At 51.5% G+C, this 20,497-nt stretch overlaps 1 protein-coding gene across 1 annotated transcript; it reads left to right on the top strand.

Moving 5' to 3' along the window:
• Nucleotides 1–749: 749 nt before the first annotated feature.
• Nucleotides 750–18,712, top strand: LOC104160327 (zinc finger CCCH domain-containing protein 7B; the record flags this gene model as incomplete). The annotated part of the gene is made up of 9 exons (XM_009698420.1): nucleotides 750–850; nucleotides 1,541–1,722; nucleotides 5,481–5,566; nucleotides 11,020–11,153; nucleotides 12,797–12,902; nucleotides 14,293–14,401; nucleotides 16,639–16,772; nucleotides 17,564–17,727; nucleotides 18,520–18,712. Coding segments are annotated over 9 exons (1,209 nt in total), but the record flags the coding sequence as incomplete, so codon positions are not given.
• Nucleotides 18,713–20,497: the final 1,785 nt, after the last annotated feature.

Genomic DNA, 20,497 nt, shown 5'->3' with positions numbered 1-20,497 from the left:
CCAACCTAAACAGTTCTATGATTCTATGACACTCCATGTCCCAGCCAGCACCCTATTCCCCCAAGGGCAGTTAGCAGTGGATGGAGCTGTGTAGGAGAAAGGAGAGGTAGCTTTCTTCCTTAGCCCTCAATGTCCTTAAAGGTCCTGTGAACCTAAACAATTCTATGATTCTGAACCAGGTACACACAGCCTCATGGGATCACCTGTCTCTTCCTCTGTCTTGAGGTGTTGCTTTGTATTGTAAATTAACCCCGGCTACTTTAGAAATCCGAGCTCCGTAATGCAGCATGTTCCCACTTGATGTCCGTGCTGAGCCACTGACTCGGTCAGTTAAGAATTGGCTCGTACCGTCTTGATGCTCTGCAGCGGAGAGTTCCCCGCACTGGCAGTGGGCCATGTGAAGGGACATGTTCTTTGCTGTGAACTGGCTGTTCTTTTATTTCTCCCCATTGTCTCCCTCTTGTTCTTGCTCTCTTGGCTGACTGGGAAAGAATATGTGGCTCTGACCAAAATTTTTCCAACCACAATGGAAAATACTGATGAGAATAAGCCAAAAAATGTTGTCCAGAAGCTTTTCCAAAAATTCGCTTGCTTTATTTTAAAGTCCTACCACAAAGTTTTCACCAGGCTGCTTCTAACTTTGAACATTAGAATAGGCTGGCTCTGGTTCTTCTTTTGCTTCCAAGTGGCGTGGCTCTGGTTCACTGCTCTCTAAGATTTTCCCAGCATGCTAATTCTTCTCTTCTCAGATTTGCTTTGACAGCAAACCCCGGATTATCAGCAAAGGGACCAAGGACACACCATCTGTCTGCTCCAACCTTTCTGCCAAACACAGTTTCCATGACAACAAGTGAGTGAACATATTTTTTTTTGTGCCGATGGGAGCAATCTCTCACAAGTCGAGCCAGTTTAACTCCAGGGCCCTGCTCTCTTTCTTTCTTTCCTCCCTGTGGGTTCCAATCGTGGGGCAGCTCAAAGCATGATAAATAGCACTGTGTGCTTCACCCTGCATGTTCGCTCCTGGTGCTGAGGGATTTCAGACATCAGCAAAGCCCTTTGGAGTCAGCCTAAGTTTTCCATTGACTTAATTTGCCTTTCAGTTTGGCCTTTACATAAAGGTCAAACCAAAGATCCTCTAGCTGAGGATCCTGCCTCTGGCTGGTAAGGAACGTTTAGGAAAACAAGTATAAGAAACATGTCAAGTACACAGTAATACAACCCCTTCTGGTTCCTGGAAACCTGAGAGTTAGGGACTTGCTGAACCAGAGCTGTTGGTATCTTTGCTGCATATTTTGAAATGTGTCTGAGCTCTGAACTTAAGCAGAGCATCACCCATGGGCTGAGGAGCTTGAAAATACCTGCTGAGGGTAGATAGGGTGGGAGGGCAGGGGTTTGGTTTTCCCGGTGGGAGTCTGTCTCTCCCAGAGTTGATTTTCTGTGTCCTTTGCCTACCCAGTCAAATGCCTGAAAGTCACATGTAAGGAGGAGGGGGTGAAGATTTGATCCTCTGGTGCTTCATATTTCTCTGGCCTGGCTGCAGGTGTCTGGTCCACATTGTACGTTCCACCTCCCTGAAATACTCCAAGATCCGCCAGTTCCAGGAGCACTTCCAGTTTGACGTGTGCCGACATGAGGTGCGTTATGGCTGCCTGCGCGAGGACAGCTGCCACTTTGCTCACAGTTTCATCGAGCTCAAGGTCTGGCTGCTGCAGCAGTATTCAGGTGAGTGTGATTTGGTGCAGGGCCGGTGATGTGTAGACCTGAGTTTCCTTCAGTTGAGAAGGGAAGGAGGAGATTTGCGAGCACTGAGAAGTTGTCTCTCGCTTGTGGATATACTTACTGTATCTCCTTGGGGACACAGAAAAGAGAGCCAAGGTGTTCTGTGACGTGATTTGGTCCTTGTCCCTTTACATGTGCTACTGTGATTTGCAGACCAGGAAGCCTTTCCCTTGGGACCAGCTGCATAAGTTGAAACGATTATTAGGTAGGGCTGAATCCCCAGAGGTGTATTGGTGCTTAAATCCTGTGCAAGACCTTAAATAGCAATTGGGCCCCTGAGCAAGCATCTGGAGACAAAGCAGTTATATAAAGGAAGGTCGTTCATCTCCAGTTTCTCTAAACAAATTTGCCAGCAGTGGGAAATGACAGGATACTTGGCGTTTCCCAAAAAGGTTTGGATGATACGCCTCTGAAGAGGCTATTGCAGAATTTATATTCATGTCACTCATATAATGACACTGCTGCATCGGGCACTTTCACTCCTCTCTCTCTCTGAGATGTTGGAGGGTTTCTCTTGCCGCTCTCCTGTTCACCGAGTAGGTGCTGGTCCACCCACAATGCTACCTACATCTCTTTTCACCACAGGGTCTTGTTTAATGCAGGACCCAGCCCAGTAATGGGAGTACTTCAGAGAGGAAACACGTTATGGGTGTTTCTCACCATTCTTTGATGTAATTGGGGGCAACTTCTTTAATTTATTGTTCAAGCGCCTGTCACTGTTGTTCAGTGCAGGCCTTGGCCTTGGCTTGGCTCGTGAGGGACAGTGATGAACAAGCAGCGGTGCACTGTGGCAGAATGCCGTCTTTTATTCTTCCTGTTTTATTCTTCCTGTTTGGCCTCACTTAACTTGTGCCCACAGGAAACTGAAAAATGACAGCACCGGCGTTTCTAAGACAGCATGTTGCCTGTGAGCCGTAGGCCACCACTGCTGCCCTACATGCTTATGATGCTGCCCGTAGTACTCTGGGTGCTCTCATATTCAAGCACATTGCTCTTTTCCCCACCTCATGGTTCGTTTATTTTTGTTGGTGTTTCGTTTTTTTTTTTTTTAGAAAAATTTTCGTTGCTCGCTCCTTCTCTCCCTCCCTCTTCCTTCCTCTTCAGCCTGTAGAAGAAATAGCTAGATTGATTTTTGCTTCTTGCCTCCTCTACTTGAAGAAGTGATGTCCAAAAGGGAAGCTGAGGAGATGAAACAAGCCGTGAGTTTAGCTGCAGAGGTGGTCAGTAAGCCTTGTGTTTATTCCCATTTTTTCCAACAATGGGATAGCCGTCATCTTTTGGGTGTTTTTTTTTCTGCAGGGCTGTATATATGAGCCTGCTTTCCTTGTGAATTTGCCTTCCTGGAGTGGTCGTTTATTACCTCTCTTAAGTGCAACCCTCATTATTGAATCAGAGATGAAAGGTAGTTGTCACCATTCTCTGGGAATGGTTTGGCTTTGGAGCAGAGTTTGATTTGGGCACCATTTGCTTGGCAAGAATAGGAAGGGGGTATTATTCATAGCAGCTTGCATTTGAAACCAGTGGGCTGTTGCATTTCACAGCCGTTTGAGCTTTTACAGAGCTGGTGGCTTTGTTCATGGGGATAAAGGATTGTATTAGTGGAGTAAAGGTTCCCAAGATCTGAAAATGTGGACAGGCAGGACTGTTTTCTTGTTCACTGTGGCTTTTCACAGACATATCTTGCCATCTTCTTCCATCAGTGGAAATCACAAAGTCTTTGTCCTCACGAACGATGTTGCAAAAGATGCTGAAGTGCTGTAAGTAATCAACACATGGGCCTTTTGGTTCCCAAATCGTCTCTTTGGGACAGTTCATGCTTTGGAGAGCTGGTGTATTGGAAAACATCTTTTCATATTTGGGAGGTTTTTTTTTCCCAGCCACCACATTTCTAGACCATATTGTTGAGTTAGCTCAGATTTCTGGGACTGGAAGAAGGCAGTCATTTGCTAAGAACTTCATTTGAAATTCATTCTTCTGACAGGAGCTGTATATGCTTCTCCCGTTGGTTCTGCACCCTGAGGATCACAGTGCAGGTGTGCAGAACAGAGAAGATGGGAGCTGCTTTGGCCCTTTATCTGCCAGGTCCAGTGCAGCACGTTAACTTTTTGCTGTGGTTTTCCCAGCTTTATAGTTTTTGTCACCAAAGCAGAGATCGGCATTGTGTCCAGCCCTGGAATACTTAGACACGGAAGAGGGAGTTGCAGTTCTTCTAACTCTACACAGTTTCTTCTGGGATTAGTGGTTAAGAAGGAGAAAATCCACAAACAGCTCCGATCTGGGAGTAGTACCAGCTATGCAGCAGCTGCCATTTTGGAGGCTTGAGTCAATGTTCTTGAAGAACGGTGAAGTTCCCTGTATGCTTTTCATCCTGCCCAAGCCCTGTACAAACAGCAGTATTGTTGCCTGGCAGGGACCTGGACAGCTGAAATCACGGATGGGGAAACTGAGGTCAGGAATGCTGTGACCTACCCAAGTTACACGCAGCCTAAGCTGAGATGAGAGCTTGTGTTTGCTGGCCCTTGAGTTCTGCAGCATGCTGGCTTCCAGATCAAAGATCGTGTCCATGTGGCATGCCTGGGGAACACCTCACTTCCATAATAAAAGCTGTAGGCAAAAGCAGAGCAAGCAATTTTGCAACCTCTCTGTGCTGGGGGTGCTGCATCAAGGCCATCCTCAGCACCCCACTTGTTGCAGTCAGCCGGCCGTTGTAAGATACTTGCGTCAGTTTGTTTCGGCAGCTACCTCAGGTCTTTATAGCACTTAAATAACGTGGCTTTTTTGTAACAGAGTCCTCACGTTGACCAGGCAGTTCTGGCTCTTACATACTTTTCTCTTGCTGTTTAGTGCTCCGAAAATCGTAGCGCCCATCTAGCTGGTCGGTGCTGGCCGGGGCTGTTCCCTCACCACTTGAGTTGGTCAGGAGCTAATTCCTTAGATAAGGGCTGACCAAGCCTTTTTCTTGGTGTCTGATGTTGCTTCTCTGATTCCTGAAACCTTGCAGATCTTTCCTTGCTGGTTACATACTAGCAGCTGTTCCTTGGTTGGTTTTGCACTGTTGGTCTTTCCTTGCTACCTCGGTTGCCCTTGATGTTTGTCTGTTAAATTTCAACTTGCCTCTTTGCCTATTGACCAGTCAGCAGCCCCCCCCAACTTGGAAGTGTGTAACAGCCTGATTAATCCCAGCAGGGATTAAGGTGAGACTTGTGGGGTCTTGGAGATGGTAGATGTCTCAGTAGGATATCTGTGATCTTCCAAGCTAATGGCAAACACTCCAATGTACAGTAGATTAACAGTAACAAAGTGTTGTCTTCAGAGCCTTGGGTAGGATCTGTTGATACGGTGTTGGGGGACAGTCTTGGTGAAGGTCTTGACCCCTAATCAAGAAACATCATCTTGGAGGCACCATCTGGGTCCTGTGCAGACAGCCTGAGCAGAACACCAGGTCTGAATGGGTCCCGGAGACCGAACTCTTCCCCTTTCGTTTGGCTTGTGTGGAGAGAGGAGGTTCCTTAGCCTGTGCTCAAACACTTCTGTCGTGTGTCCCTCACAATCCACGTCCTGATGTTACGAGTGGGACTGTTGGGAGCTGTCAGCCGCACAGGGGTTATTAAGCCCTGATGTAGGAAGTCCTGCAACCCCTCCCTCCCTCTCTTCTCTTGGCCAAATCAGGGTAGCTCAATCCTGTCTCCTTTTGTTCCCAGGAATGACCCATGAAGATATCGTGCAGGAATCGAAGAAGTACTGGCAGCAGATGGAGGCACATGCCAGCAGACCAGCCAACAGCATGGTAAGGAAGGTGCATCTAGGGCTTGCAACCTGGTTTTGTTCCCAACTGTTCCAGCACTTTCTCTCTTTTCCTCCCACTGCTGTGCCCGACGGGTCGCAGGCAGAGCAGGCTGGCCATTGAGGAGGAGGACAGCGGAGAGCTTTCCTGGTTGCAGTGCTAGTGCTGAGCCTTGGGCCTTGTTTTGCCGCGTTGTTATCTGCTCTGTCCAGTGGTGGGGTGAAGCCTCCAGAGCAGGGAGGGTGACACGAAGAGAATGGTGCTTCCTGTGACACCTCGCTAGCGAAATCATGAGAATTTGGGGACTGTGGCCACACATAGCGGGGACCAAAGGTGTCCTGCTGCCCTGTAGTGGCCAAGGGACAACACGGCAGTTTGAAGGACTGTAAGAAATGACTCGTGACCCACAGGACTGCTCTAAACGCAGGAGTCGGTGGAACTTGCAGCTCAGGTGCTGTTGGGGCTGGGCAGAGATCGTAGTGGCACTTTGCCACGAGGAGGCTGTGAGCTTTGCCTCTCTGTGCCACCGGTCTCTCGGTGTGGGAAAAGGTGCCTCTGGCTGCACCCTCCAGCACTGCCGAGAGCTCTCTCTGCAGAGGTGTGTTATAAGCAAAGGGCACCTCTTTGTTTGCTTTCTTCCAACTTGTTGGCTACGGGTGGCAATGCCTTATCCTTTATTTTTCCCCCAAGGGAGTGTTCTGTAGTGTAGGAGCAGAGCCCACCCAGTGAGGACGATTCCCAGCCCAGCCCTGAGGTTGAACTGAAGCAGTTTTGCCGTTAGAAGAGAGAGCTTTTTGTTCTTTAATTACTTTCAGAAGATACGTCTGATGAGATGAGAAACTTCATACATCCTAGCAAGCTCTCAGGAGTAGGAGCAATTCTCTCCCCTGCAAAATGGTGGGGAAAGTGTTGTGAATCCTTCTTGTTCCCACTTGCCAGCTTGCTTTCCCTTTGTGGAGGCCTGAGCTTGCCACCCCTTGGCCTCTGCCTTACTGGCACCGCAAGGGTGCTTCACCTGCGCCTGGGACCTCTCACCCAGGAGCCCCTCTGCAGAGACCAGCACTGAATGCAGCCTGTGAGCACCCTGTGGAGGAGGTGTTTTATAGGAAAGGGATCCGAGTCACTCACGTGGTTTGTAGCAGCTCTTTTTTTTTTCTTTTTTTTTTTTTTTGCTAGGTTGTGGGCCAGCAGAAGTGTTCTGAAGGCTGTAGGGCACTGATGCTGGGGAAAAGTGGGTCTGATGGGCATGGGTTAGCCCAACAGCAAAGACGTAGGTGACTGCAGTGATGATTGCGGTGGGCTCTGTGTCCACCTACGTACTGGTTATGCTGCTTGAGATGGGAGTCATCTTTGAGGAGATGCTCAGCGACATACCTGTGCAGCCCGTTCTGCTGTTGTGGTCTGAAATGGTTGGGGGAGAGGAATGGGAAGCAGCAGTCCAGAGTAACCAAGGTCTCTAGTTCCCGAAGCTATCTGGCTTCCTTAAGGAATATGTTCTAGCCTCTCGGGAAGCTGAGAGGACCAGTTTGTACAGCCTGTATTACAGGAGGAGTGAGCCTGGATGATCTGAATGGTCCCAGCAGAGAGAGCTGGCTGTGATCGCTTTCTGTCTGGTGTGGGGACAGAGGCAGCAGGGACAGAGGAGGAAACTAAGTGTGAATTTGCAGCAGTTTGTGACAATAGTTGGATTTATATCAGCAATCCTTGCCCCGTGGAAAGTGAATTCTAGTGACTGGTTCTGTCCTGCCCGCTGTGGATCTGCCTGCATTTTCCAGAAAGCACTGTCTTGCCATTCTCTGTGCATAATCTGGGGATAAACAGACGGACAGCTGTTTTCCTGTAAGCCTTGCAGCTTCAAATTCACCTTTGTCTGGAGGTGCTGCTGTTGGAAGAACAAGTTTTTCAGCGGGCATGGTCAGAGCATGTCCTCGGAAGCATGTGGGATCTGGATGCTGAGCAAGGGTTTTGTTTCTGGCTGTTGGGGCTTGCAAGGGGCAGAGGATCGGGAAAAGAAATGCCAGCGCCTGCTACATCAGCTGTCAGGGGATGGGCAGAGAGCTACGGTTTCTGGGCCCTGTGGGCAGTTTTAGGGCTGATGGTCAATGGCAAAGTCTGGTTGTGCCCCACAAATGCCTGTCACAGAGCTGGGCTGCCCTCTCCGCCCTTCCAGGGCATCGGTTGGTGTGGAGGTGAAGCAGCAGCCTTGTTGGTACAGTCAGAAGGTGCCTACCAGCGGCACCATCAGTGGTCTGTAGGGACTGGCAGCCTGGCAGTGGCACCGTGCAGGGAGACAGAGTCAAGTCGGTCAGGCGCATGTGTTTGCAATAGCAATCCATGGCTCTGGGCATCAGCACGTACTCAGCCAGAGGGCTGTGCTCCAGGATGAGACGCTGGCTTGCTGCCGAAGACCCCGGGGGCAGGACTAACCTATCTGTTGAGAGATGTTTACTTTTGCTATTATTTTCTCCCGTCCAAGCAGGCTAACGCAACTCAGAGTTTTCTCAGCGTCCTTCCAGCTTTCAAAGTTGGCTGCCTGGCAAAGACAACTTCCCAGGAGTGCTGTAAAAGCAGACCCCTCCTTCCCACCATCCCGTGTGATCCGCACTCACCCCGGTGCCCTCTGGTCGGCGGAAGCAAAGTCGCTCCCAGGGATTTTGCTGCAGTTTTGTCACAGCTGCCAGTTGGACTCAGTTAGGGGCTGGGGCTATCCGGTTGTGGAGAAGAGAGGCAGGCAGCCTACAGGCACCCAGCAGCTGTGACCATGCCGATCAGGAGACTATCAAGAAGTAGAAGATGAAGATACACTGCTTGCTAAACACCTGCCCCATAAAGGCTGCTGTAGGAGTAAATCCAGTGGCTGGGGATTGAGGAGGCAGTCAGCAGGAGAGACTTGTAGGTAGCTGGCTGTCCTCGGCTCCCGTTGTATCCCTGGGAATTGAGGGGTTTTAGCCCTTGCTTTTTTGTGGTTTTCAAGGACTATTCTGCAGGACCCTCATAAAAGCTGGCCTCAGATTAGCAATTAAAGGATGGAGAGGAAAGGAAAGTCTTTAATAAGGGGTACTTGGACCTAAGTACAACTCACTCAGGTGACCAAGTAACCCGGGCTCCTCATACAGTCCCCCGTGGCACGTGGCTCCTCCAGAGAGCATTTTGGTATCGCTGAGAAGGGTTCCTGGAGTTGGGAGACCTGAGTGGCCGTGCTGGGGCTGTTGCTTTCTGCAAAGCCTGAAGTGGAGAGCTGTCGTGCCAAAGACTTTTTATTTATTTGGTTGCTATGGTGCCTAGCTCACACTATATTGTCTGGCGGCATAGCAAGGGGTGGTGCCACAGCCCGAGGCACTTTTGCCTGGCTTCATGGGCTAGAGTCTCATGTGATACTAATTTCCACACTGTTGGTTATCAGCAGCCTGCCAGGTATGTGTCTTACCTTTACAAATACAGTCATGTAGCAGCAACAGCAGCAGCTTTGATTTATCCCTTGGCTCCTAATCCCCTGGGAGCGTACATGCCCACTGGATTGACCAGCATTTTGCATGACTCTGATGAAGAAATGCACGGAGCTTCTTTTGGTTAAGAATTTGTGGAAAAAGCAGCCCAAATCACCAGAATTACCTGAGAAACATTTTCTTCCTCTCTGCTCTGTTGCACCTTCTGGAGCCACTCAGTTTTTCTTTTTGCTGGGTCAGTAGATTGGAGCCAAGCTTCCTGTGTGTGCTGAGGGATCTGTATGGCAGATAGCCTTGGGCTGATAAAAGGGAACGTGCCAGCGGTGCCGTTTTGTTACCTTAGGCCTATAGGTTTGGTCGGTCGGTGGTGAGCTGTAGCGTAATTTCCTTTGGAGACCAAATGGAGATTAAAACTACTGTTTAAAGGCCACACATTTGAGAGGACGGCACCTTGCTGCCTTCCGTGGTATCCCAGGTCTCCACCCTGCTCATCTTGTAGCTGGCTGCTTTGATGTGTTCTTGGTCGTCGCCAAGCTGACAGATGAATGGATGCCACCAGACAGGCCGTCCTGCAGGTCAGTAGGCCAGAATTGCTGCTGTTTTTCAAGAGAGATGATGGTTCTCTCGATGAGTCCTTTTGCTGAGACATCCAGAGCAGTGATGGCCTCTTGTAGTCAGCGCAGGCAAAGGTCAGCTCGCCTGACCTCCTGGGGCAGATCAGCTTTTCACAGCGATGGAGGACCCGTCGTACGTCAGCTCTGCTTCTCCAAAAGACTGGGTCTGGAGGATGCAGAGTGGGAGTCGATAGCTTACGTGGCGTTTCCTGGGAGATGCTTTGGTTCTGCACCACCCGTGCTTGCTGTTTCCCCTTTGCCGAGGGATGCGCATAGGGTCCGCGCTGCTGTTCATCAGTTGCTGGCAGAAGCCTGCTCCTCGGAGGCATGGTTTACGTGTCTGCTCCGTGTTAGATCCTCAGGGTTAGCAGTCAAGGCATGGCAGCTGGGATGGGCTGCTTACGTGGTTAGCAGTCAGAGAGCTGTTTTACTGGTACGTGACCTTTGTGCTTCACGGTCAGCTCGATGACCAGGCTGTTCTTTTAGGTTCTTGCTTGTACCCTGGCAGACTCCTGTGCCCAGGGCCGCTGGCGTGCAGTCAGGTTTGCTCTTTGGTTTGGAAAGGAACCGGAGAGACCAGCCTCATGTCTTCCAGTGGTGGTACAAAATGTAAAGGGCTTTGCAGAGATTTGCTGAGAAAATGCGAGGCAGCAGTGATAAGGGACTGGCTCCGTTGTTTTTTTTTTCCCCCTCCACGATCTGTTAGTCATAATCCCGGAAGAACCTTCTCAAGGAGACAGGTAGAAGGACGATGAAGTGAAGTGGCTGAGAGGATATGGAATATGTGCGTTGACAGTTGTACCTCTGTCCAGAGATCAGGTTCAACTGCCTGTGGGGCTTGGTGCAAAAGCACTGTGAGGGATGGAAACCTGCCCAGAAATGGCTTTGAAGGGTATCACCAAGGGGACCCAGCTCTGACTTCAGTGTGGCAAATGCTGGACCTGACGTGAGCCTCTTGGTCCTGCGCTGTGGCACAGCTTGGCCTCCTCCCAAGGGGCTCTCTCGGCGACTGAGCTCTCTCCATGGGTAGCGAGGCGGACATGGATTGCCCTCCCGGCGGGGATTGAGCGGTGGGGCAGGTCTCGCAGAGCTCGTCTGTACATGGAGATACGCTGCAGGGGTTTCGCAGCCAGGCCTGGTCAGTGCTTGAAGCTGCCGGGCTGGCTGTGCTTTTGGCCAGGCGTCAAAGCCCAGGAAATCATGCTGAAGCAAGCAGTGGTTTTACTCTTGTCTGGTATCTCGACAGGTCACCAGCTAACACTGCCAAAGGAGAGCCGGGCTGTCTCTGATTTAATCTGGCTTGTCGCTGGTGTGCGGGGAGCTGCCAGTGTCTCCGTGAGAGTTTGGGGGGTGCGTTTTGGCTCTGTTTGCCTGAGGTTGTGGTTCTCTTCCCCAGGCTTCTCCCCGGGCTCCCACGTCAAGCACCTTTGACCTCCAGATGAAATTTGTGTGTGGCCAGTGCTGGAGGAACGGGCAGCTGGTGGAGCCAGATAAAGACCTCAAGTACTGTAGTGCCAAAGCCCGCCACTGGTGAGCAACGCAACCTTCTTTTTCCCCACCCCTCCTCAAGGGCAGGAATTTCTCCTCTTACCTTCTCCAGGGCTTCATTTGGCCTCTTTGGAAGAGGCTGTAAGGTTTCCTAGCAGCCTCTCACTGCTCGGGGTGTTTGTCATTACGGCAGGCGGTGCTGATAGCCGTTTCCCAGTTTCCAGCTCTCTTTGCTGTTTGTGTTTGCTGCCAGCGTTGTGCAGACTGTTGTTCTGGTGCATGCAAGTCCAACTCCCACAATTCCCTTTTTTCCCAGTTGCTATCATTTCTTCTTAGCAAGATCACTGAGAGAATTCTCTTCTGCACTCGTTTATACTCCTAGCTGTTTGCAGATGTCTGTCAGGTCACTATTAGCAATGGTTCAAGGTATTCTACTTTGTTTCAGATTGGTTTCCTTGGCTCTTTCATTGCTTTGGTTGCTCTCTGGGGTTGCTTAGTCTGGAGAAGAGGAGGCTGAGGGGAGACCTGATCGCTCTCTACAACAACCTGAAAGGGGGGTGTAGCCAGGTGGGGGTCGGTCTCTTCTCCCGGTAACTAGCAATGGGACAAGAGGAAACGGTCTCAGGTTGCACCACAGGAGGTTCAGGTTGGATATTAGGAAGAACTTCTTCACTGTTAGAGTCGTTAGGCATTGGAACGGGCTCCCCAGGGAGGTGGTGGGGTCACCATCCCTGGAGGTGTTCAAAAAACGTTTAGATGTGGCACTTCAAGACATGGTTTAGTGGGCACGGTGGCGTCAGGTATACGGTTGGACTTGATGATCTTTGAGGTCTCTTCCAACCATAACGATTCTATGATTCTTCTTTGATGCACGTCTTGTCTGTTTGCACCTCCTGGTTCCTTGGGGCCTGTGAGGATGTTTGGTGTGCTAGAGGAGGAGGATCATCAGCTGGGAAGTCACCACTGGGTCACGGAAACTGTTGGCACCTCTCACCCAGGCAGCCTGGCAGGATAGGATGGAAGGGTTTACAGGACTTCACTTCCCATAACCCAAGCCACAAAGGCACAGGCCAGCATCCTATTGCAAATGCAAGACCTTTGATGAAAAAGAGACAGAAGCAGCAGTTGCTGGAGGAAGGGAGCAGGTGAGGATCGCTTCTAGGAAGGGGAAGGATAACGCCTCTTTGTGCAGCTGCTGAACAGAGCTGGGAGTTCTAGCCAGGGTATCTCTTGGTGATCGCTTGCTGGTGCTGCAGGAGAATTAATGCTTCCTGGCACCTGTTCATAAGGCAGTGCTTGTAAGGACTTGCATTTCTACTGCACCTTTCAAACAGAAAATATTCCCGAATGTTTTTCATGGATCTGATTGCACAAGAATTGGCTGTGTCGAAGGGTGGAATGCAGCTGTTTAGTAATCCATGGTGATGCTGTGTGAGACTTGTGGGAGACTTTTGTGGCTTTATGAGAAGAGATATCCCAGGAAATACATGATAAGTACAGGGTGAAATCCTGCTAAAACACCCTTCTTGTGACTTCTCGGTCACAGATGTGCGTGTCTAGGAGCAGCCGGATAGTGCAGGGACTGGAGGATCTGGTCATCTCTCAATATTTAAGGGTCTCTGAGGAAAACAAAGCCTTGATCTGCTCTTCCTTTTGCCTCTCTTGATTTATTCTTTTTTCTTCAGTTGGACGAAGGAACGTCGCGTCCTGCTGGTGATGTCCAAAGCAAAGAAGAAGTGGGTGTCTGTCCGACCACTGCCTTCCATCCGCAACTTCCCACAGCAATACGATGTAAGCCTCATGCCTGGCACAGCCAGGTGCCCCTTCCCCTTCCCTCCCACCGTGGTGCAGTGCTTTGAGGGGTGGTCCCTCGTAGGCCTGGCAGGAAGGCAGGCACGTGTTGGCTGAGGTGGGAGGCAAGGACAGGCTGAAGGCAACAAGATCTCAAACATATCCAGCAAAAGGGTGGAGCAGAAAAAGGAGCAGCACTTATTTAAACCACTCGACGCACGTATGCGAGTTTCTGATGTTGCTGTTAATGCAGTCACAGTCTCAAGAAGTTGCTGGCACAGGGTTTGGGAATGAGATTTAAGTCTCCCCTTAGGTCAGGGTTTCTCAATGTGGGTGAGAGGCGAGACAGGGTGCTTGGGAGAAGCCTCTCCCTGCCTTTGCTGTGGCTGCGCTGCTGTAGATTGTGAAACTTGCTCGTGAAATGTTCTAAAAGCAGAACTAAGAACTCTGCTAAAAAGCCATGTGCTGTGAGGAAAACTACAGATATCCAACCTCCAACCCCAGCCCTGAATGTGGCGATGGATAGTTTCTCTCTCCCTCTCCTTTCCTTTCTCCCTGAAAGGAGAAAGCTCCTCTCCCCTTGCCCTCTGGGATCTGCTGCCCCTTAGTCCATGGGCAGGCACAAGGCCACCTGTGGGGCCTTGAGCGCTCTCCAGTTGAGGACCAGTTGCTAGAAGCTGGGGAGGGGAGCAAGAGTTATTTACAGCTGCTGCAGTAGGAGAGGAGGCCAGCAGGTGAGTCGCAGATCATACAGCAAAGCAGGTTGCCGTACGAGTGTGTGCGTTGCCTGAGCTCCCACCCATCCCAGTCAGAGAGGAACAACGTTGTCTCTTCTCCCCAGTTCATGTGGGCCGGTTGGTCTCCACGCTGCTGTCCTCCTCGGGTGGCAGGCCTGGGGGAGAAGGGATGATCAGTAAATACGATGCTTGGAAAGCTTCTCATTTTCTCTAGCAATGAGGCTGTTGGTAGCTGGGAGGTAAAGTTGTGAGTGTGCTAGTGTGGTCTAAGCAACCTGTGAGGCTACTCTTCGCCTGCTTGGAGATGGCTGGAGAATGAGTCATCTTTGGGGACCAGCAACATGACCAGCAGGAGACACCGCGTCTCTCCGTGCTGCCTCCCCCAGGGCCAGTGCTAAGCGTACCTGCACCCGATCGCCTATGGAAATGGCAACAAGAGAGAGGCCAGGTGCTGAACAGAGCTGGCTGCATGTTTATAGGGAAAACTTACCCTTTGTGTCATCAGGAGCATGAGTTAATGACGTATGAAGTGTCCTGTTCACGTCCTCTCCTGCGTGCAATTTAATGTCCCAGCTGGTTTTTTGAACTCCCTTTCCCCTCTAGCAAGGAGTGTTTGTGCAGATGCTAAATTTTGCTCTCTTGTCTTTTAACAGTTGTGTATCCATGCACAAAATGGCAGGAAATGTCAGTATGTGGGCAACTGCTCTTTCGCCCACAGCCCGGAGGAGAGAGACATGTGGACCTTCATGAAGGAAAATAAAAGTGAGTGGGGGAAACATGGGCCAGAGAGTCTGGGGAGAGGGAAGAGGACATTGGGGCAGTGGGTGCAGGGTCTGTTAAGATATAATCTTCACAACAGAGGTGGAACTGGACGGAGCTGGTACCGTGAGCTTGAGTTTATGGGGCAGGTCTGCCTACAGTAATTTAGAGCTGCTCTTTTCTTAAACATGCGTGTATATCGTGAGTCCCTCGCTCTGGGACTAGTGCACACTGGTCCCATGTCTTGCATCACTCCATTGCTGCCCTCCCTTTCCGCAGCTCCTCGAATCCACCCTGTGCTGTCCCTCCAGCTGCCCGTACTGCCCCAGGCCTGGCTCCGTATGGAGCTCTGCCAGAGCTGCTCCTCTGTCTTTCTTGTCTGTCTTGTATCTGCCTTGGCTTTCTTGCCTATTTCTGCTCATATCCCTTGCTCCTGGGCTGCGGCACTCCCTGCTCATGGCATTGTATTCAAAGAGGTGGATTTGAGATCCTGAATTGGAACATCGTTGAGTGGTGCCTTTCAGGAGGAGCTTGTCTGGAATTAATTATTCAGGCTCCCGACTTACCTTTTGGGGGAAAGCTGGGGGGGTTGCCCATGTCCTGGACCACCAGCTCTCTGGCAGCGATCCTTGAGTTTTCAGACCAACAGCAAGCTCTTTGCTAGGCCCTGGAAAACTTGAAGGGTTCCAGTCCTGCCCTGAGTTTGCTCAGTCTTTATGCTTGGATGAAGGGTCTTTCTCTCTGCTGGGCCAAACGCTGTTATTTGTTACAGTTCAAGGCATTTTGTTGCTGAAGCCATTAAAGTACATCAGACCAGTCTGGGTGTGTTTGCTCAAGCACGAAGGTGAATCTTCAAATGACAGCGTTACTTCAGTTTGGAGGAATTTGCATTCATTATCCCCAATTGCCTTGAGTTCCTCAATTACCCATTTAGCGAGGAGTAAATCACTAACGCGTCGCACTTGCAGCATCGCATTTCAATTACCCATTTAGCGAGGAGTAAATCAGTAACGCATCGCACTTACAGCATCGCATCGGTGTCTGCAAACATTTATGTTTCCGTAGCCTCTCTCGGTACCTGATCTTGGGAAGGAAGATGTGCAGTCAAAGCTTCCACCCAAAATTTTCCTTCCCACTATTATCCTGAGTGGGTTTTAAACCAAAAGCACCAAGAGACATTGACTGCACTCCTCTGGGCAGGTTTTGAACTTGGGACAAGCTATCATTAGGTCTTCCTCCCCTCCCCAGTGCTTCCTGTGTCCAGCCTGCTTACGGGTTCTCCTCCCTCTCGAGTGCTGAGGATGAAACGTAGGCTTAGAGGGAAGGAACAGATCGGAATCCAGCCCCTGCCTTAGCTGCCTGGCTGGAGTGAGATGTCTGCTGAGGTCAAGCAGAACAGGCCTGATGGAGGGGATCACCTTCTGGGGTGAAGTCCGTGGAGATCTTGGGGCACTTCCCCTCCTTATAGAATCATTTAGGTTGGAAAGAGCCTTTAAGATCATTGAGTCGAACCTAAACCTAACAGTGCCCAGTCCACCACTAAACCTTGTCCCTAAGCACCACATCTACACGTCTTTTAAACATCTCCAGGGACGGTGACTCCACCACTTCCCTGGGCAGCCTGTTCCAATGCTTGACAGCCCTTTTGCTGAAGAAATTCTTCCCTATATCCAATCTAAACCACCCCTGGCGCAACTTGAGGCCATTTCCTCTTGTCCTATCCCTGGTTACTTGGGAGAAGAGACCGACCCCCACCTGGCTACACCCTCCTTTCAGGTCGTTGTAGAGAGCCATCAGGTCTCCCCTCAGCCTCCTCTTCTCCAGACCAAACCCCCCCAGCTCCCTCAGCCGCTCCCCATCAGACTTGTGCTCCAGACCCTTTCGTTGCCCTTCTCTGGACTCGCTCCACCACCTCAAGCTCTTTCATGTAGCAAGGGGCCCAAAACTGAACGCAGGATTTGAATACTTGTAGAATACTTTGTGTAGCTGTGGTCACGGTTGCCCCTGGACTCGTAGAAGACCCCTCGCCACACCAGGGGCAGTGTGGTGTGAATTTGGTTCCTCTCCCCAGGGGGAGGGAGGTGACATCTGGCCTCCCGGGCACAGGCCTTCAGTCTGACGGCAAGTGCTGCTCCAGAGGAGAGGGGAGGGAAGGGCTGCCCCAGCATTTGTCCTTTTCTCATAGTTTGTGCGCGGTGCGGGAGGTTCTCTGAGTGACTTCACGGGTCGCCTTTGTGCAGTACTAGATATGCAGCAGACCTATGACATGTGGCTAAAGAAACACAATCCTGGGAAGCCTGGAGAGGGGACGCCGCTCACCTCGCGAGAAGGAGAGAAACAGATCCAGATGCCCACCGACTATGCTGACATCATGGTAATCAGCTGATCTCTTGTCCTTCACCCCTTCTCCTCCTCTTCCTCGGTGCTGACAGCCTGCCCCTCTCCTGTGCTCCAGGGACTGCATTGCTCTTGTGGGAAAGAGCCCGTGCTAACGTAGGTGAAATGGGCAGCTTGGAGCAGCGCAGCAAGGGCAGCCCAGATGAGGTGGGAAGGGATTGACCTGGGGTCGGCAAGGCTCTGCCGTGACTTTTCTGTTAATCCTCCAGTCAGTAGGAGTCTCCCTCAGGTTCCCTTTTGCGTGGGCTTCAGAGGGGTTCCTGTCCACTCCTGGGAAAGCTGGCAAGGCCGTCGCTGGCCTGTCAGAAAAGAGGGAGAAGGGTGGAGAAGAGGCTGGGTCTGGAGCACAGAGGCCTGGGAAAGCTAGAGGCAGATGTGTCTCCTTAGGCCAGGGGTGGCGGCTGGTCTAAGGGTCTGTGCTCCTGAGGAGTCCTGCATTACCTGTGCCCCCGGGGGCCTTGCAGTCAGACCCCACCTGGGCCATCAGCAGGGGCAGGGAGGGCCCACGTCATTGAACTGAGCTGTCCTGTGCTCTGAGCCCGTTTGAGCTGTAGGTAGACCTCGACAGAGCGTCTCCTCTGCTCCCCCTTAGCGGTAGCACAGCACCCTAAAGATGACATGGCAGGGAAGCGTGGGAGGGCGTAGACTGAGTGGAGCTTCCAGGATGCTCTGGAAGGAGAGGGGGAGAGGCAGTGGCAGCACGGGGAAGGCCGATGGGTGTGACGGTTAACCCACTGACTGGCCCGTTGCCCTGTCTGCACCGGTTAGATGGGCTACCACTGCTGGCTCTGCGGCAAGAACAGCAACAGCAAGAAGCAATGGCAGCAGCACATCCAGTCGGAGAAACACAAGGAGAAGGTCTTCACCTCGGACAGTGACTCCAGCTGCTGGAGCTACCGCTTCCCCATGGGCGAATTCCGGCTCTGCGAAAGGTACCGTTCTCTCGTCTCCTTCCTGTGCTGCTGCTGCAGGGACGCCCCAGGACATCCATCATCCCTCCTCCTCCTCCTCCTCCTTCTCCTCCTCCACCACCTCCTCCTCCTCTCACAGAGTCCCCAGGGACTTCTGCTTGGAGGAGGAGTGGGACGAGCTGACAGGTTTGGCTGCTGGTGAGGCTGCTGGTGGATCCCAGAGGTGCTCAGCCTCACTGCTGAGTGGTAAAAATGCATTCCCGAGAGCGTGTCTTTAGAAAATGAGAGCGAGCTTTGTGTCTGCACCTGTGCCCTCCATGGCCGGGGTGCCCTCAGGCTGCTGAACAGTCTGCTTGACCTGACGCTTGGGGGAATCCCAGGTGCCTTATCAAATGATTTGAATGTCTCGCACCCTCTAAATGAGTGCCTTGAGGTGTCTTCAGAAGGCTCGTGGTGGTTAGAAATGCCATTTTTGGTTAGAGAGAAGGCTCTGTCTCTCATGGCTGTTACCTGGCATTTCCTCTCTTACGCGGTGGTTTCTCCTCATCCCTGCCGGTCCAGTTCCTGCTCACATTGTTTTGTCCTGTTGACTAAATCCCCTCATAGACGTTGCTCTGTTCGCTGCTCTGTTTCTATGCCCACCCTCCGTGTTGCCTTCCCCGGCTGCACGTGGGTTTGTAGGAGAATCGCTTTGCCCCTAGAAAGGAGAGTTCGCAGTGTGTTTCGGTGGGACCCGAACGAGTATCCGAGACGGGGATCTCAAAACCCCGTCCTGGGGGTGCTCTCCTGATCTCACGCTCCTTGTGCCGGCAGGTTCCAGAAGAACAAGACCTGTCCCGAAGGAGAGGAGTGTCGCTACGCCCACGGCCAGGACGAGCTGACAGAATGGCTGGATCGGAGGGAGGTGCTGAAACAGAAACTGGCCAAAGCCCGCAAGGACATGCTGCTCTGCCCCAGGGATGACGACTTCGGGAAATACAACTTCCTATTGCGGGATGGCGTATAGTAAGGGTTGGGGGGGAGGCTGTTGGCTGGAGAAACACAGGGCAGGTTTTCCGAGAGTGGCAGTAGCAGGGAGAGCGAGATCTGCGTCTCGCAAAGAGAACTTTTTCTTTCCTTTTGTTTTAAGATTATGAGATGATGATTTATTAGTGGTGAATGAAATTGTGAATTTGATTCTCCTTGGCCAGCGAACGCCATGCTCACTGAGTTTGTGATCCGTCTTCTCTCTCTTCTTTCCCCCAAATTCTCCTTCCTCTCTGTCTTTTTGTTTTCGCTGTCCTTCATTCAAAGAAATGAATCCAGTTTGTACTGGGCTGCGAATCAGAGAATTTTCTTCTTGTGTCATTCTTCTGCCCTCCAAATCGGAGTGTGGCTGCGGAGGTGCAGAGGATGAAGCTGAGAGAAAGGGCCAGACATTTGGTGAAAAGGTGACCATGAAGTTCATGTGCTCCTTTTCTCAGTGCTGCTTTTCTCAGCCCCACTTACGCTGCTGCAGCCGGCCTGCTCTCCTGGGACATCAGTACCAGAAGAGTTAGGAATTGAGGTGCAAAGAAGGAAAACCACTAGATCTGGCTTAAAACATCTAGGCTTAAGCTCCTTCTGTCTGTATTGCCCTGAGGCATCAACTGGCGCTGAGGGTAACAGCTGTGTGGTGTAAAGTGTGTAGCTGAAAGCAGCAAAGTAATAAACCTGCTTTCAGCAGCAGGAAGCAGACCGTAGGTGACTTCAGACCTTAGGTGACTTCAGACCGTTTCAGCTGCCTGTACCCAGAAAGCAAATTGGTGACTCTTCCTTAGATGTCTTGTCTCAGTGCGCGACAGGTGTTCAGCGTGGGTAGGTTTGGTTTGGTTTTTTGACTGGTGTGACTGGTGCAAGTAAGACTGAAGCCATCTGGAAGGTGCAGTGGAGTATGACACGCACACTGTGTCACCGTAGTCCCCGCAGCAGTTATCAGTCAGGAGGAAGGCTGTAACCAAAAGGAGCTTCTGTGTTTCTGTGTGGCCTTGTGTCCTGAAGAGCGGGAGGGAGGTAACGGGGTTCCCTTCTTGCTCTTTAAATGGCGTGTGTGCCTGGTTATTTAGAGCGGCGTTTTGCCCTGCGCTGCCAGAAGAACTGGGTGGGGACCCATTTAAAAGGACACCATCGAGCAGCATGGGCGATGCTTTCCTGATGGGAATTCCAGCTGAAGGGGTGCTTACCAGCACTCCGTGGAGCCGGAGCAGGGAGCTTGCGGATGCTCGGCGCAGCCAGGATGCGACCCAGGGCAGGGACTGCGGTAGAGGGTGAGCGGCACAGTGGGACCTAGCCACGCGCCAGCTCCTGTCCCGCCTGATGTGTGCCACGATGGGGGAACCAGTGGTGCTGGGCTCTGGGCCAAGATTTTTGGATTTTATAGTGGCAGCAGTGAGAGGCAGTACTGCTCTGTATGCCAGCCTTGTCCTTTCTGGCGGTCTCATCCTGTAAGCAGTAAACGTGTGTCCTGTCCTGAGTTTCCCTCTCCTCCTCTCTTCTGCAGCCCAGCTGTACTCTGCAGGTTTTCATGCCTGGATGGCACCATCCACTCAAACACAGACACGTCTCCTTCCCGCCCCTCCTGGGGGATGTTTTTTTCATCCGGAGTCTCCCAGGACAGCAAGCTCAGAGCCCACGGGGCTGGCAGTGCTGTATCCGTGGTAAATACAATCTGGCCGTGAACTGCTTGGTGCTTTGGCGTTGCTGGGTCCCCATTTTCCCTCCCTGCTCCCCATATCCTTGGGCTTCCCAGCGTCAAGAGAGATGGGATGTGGAA

This window comes from Cariama cristata, unplaced genomic scaffold (assembly GCF_000690535.1).
Source record: "Cariama cristata isolate BGI_N322 unplaced genomic scaffold, ASM69053v1 scaffold36824, whole genome shotgun sequence".
NCBI lineage: Eukaryota > Metazoa > Chordata > Aves > Cariamiformes > Cariamidae > Cariama > Cariama cristata.
This window is presented reverse-complemented; position numbering and strand designations above follow the sequence as displayed.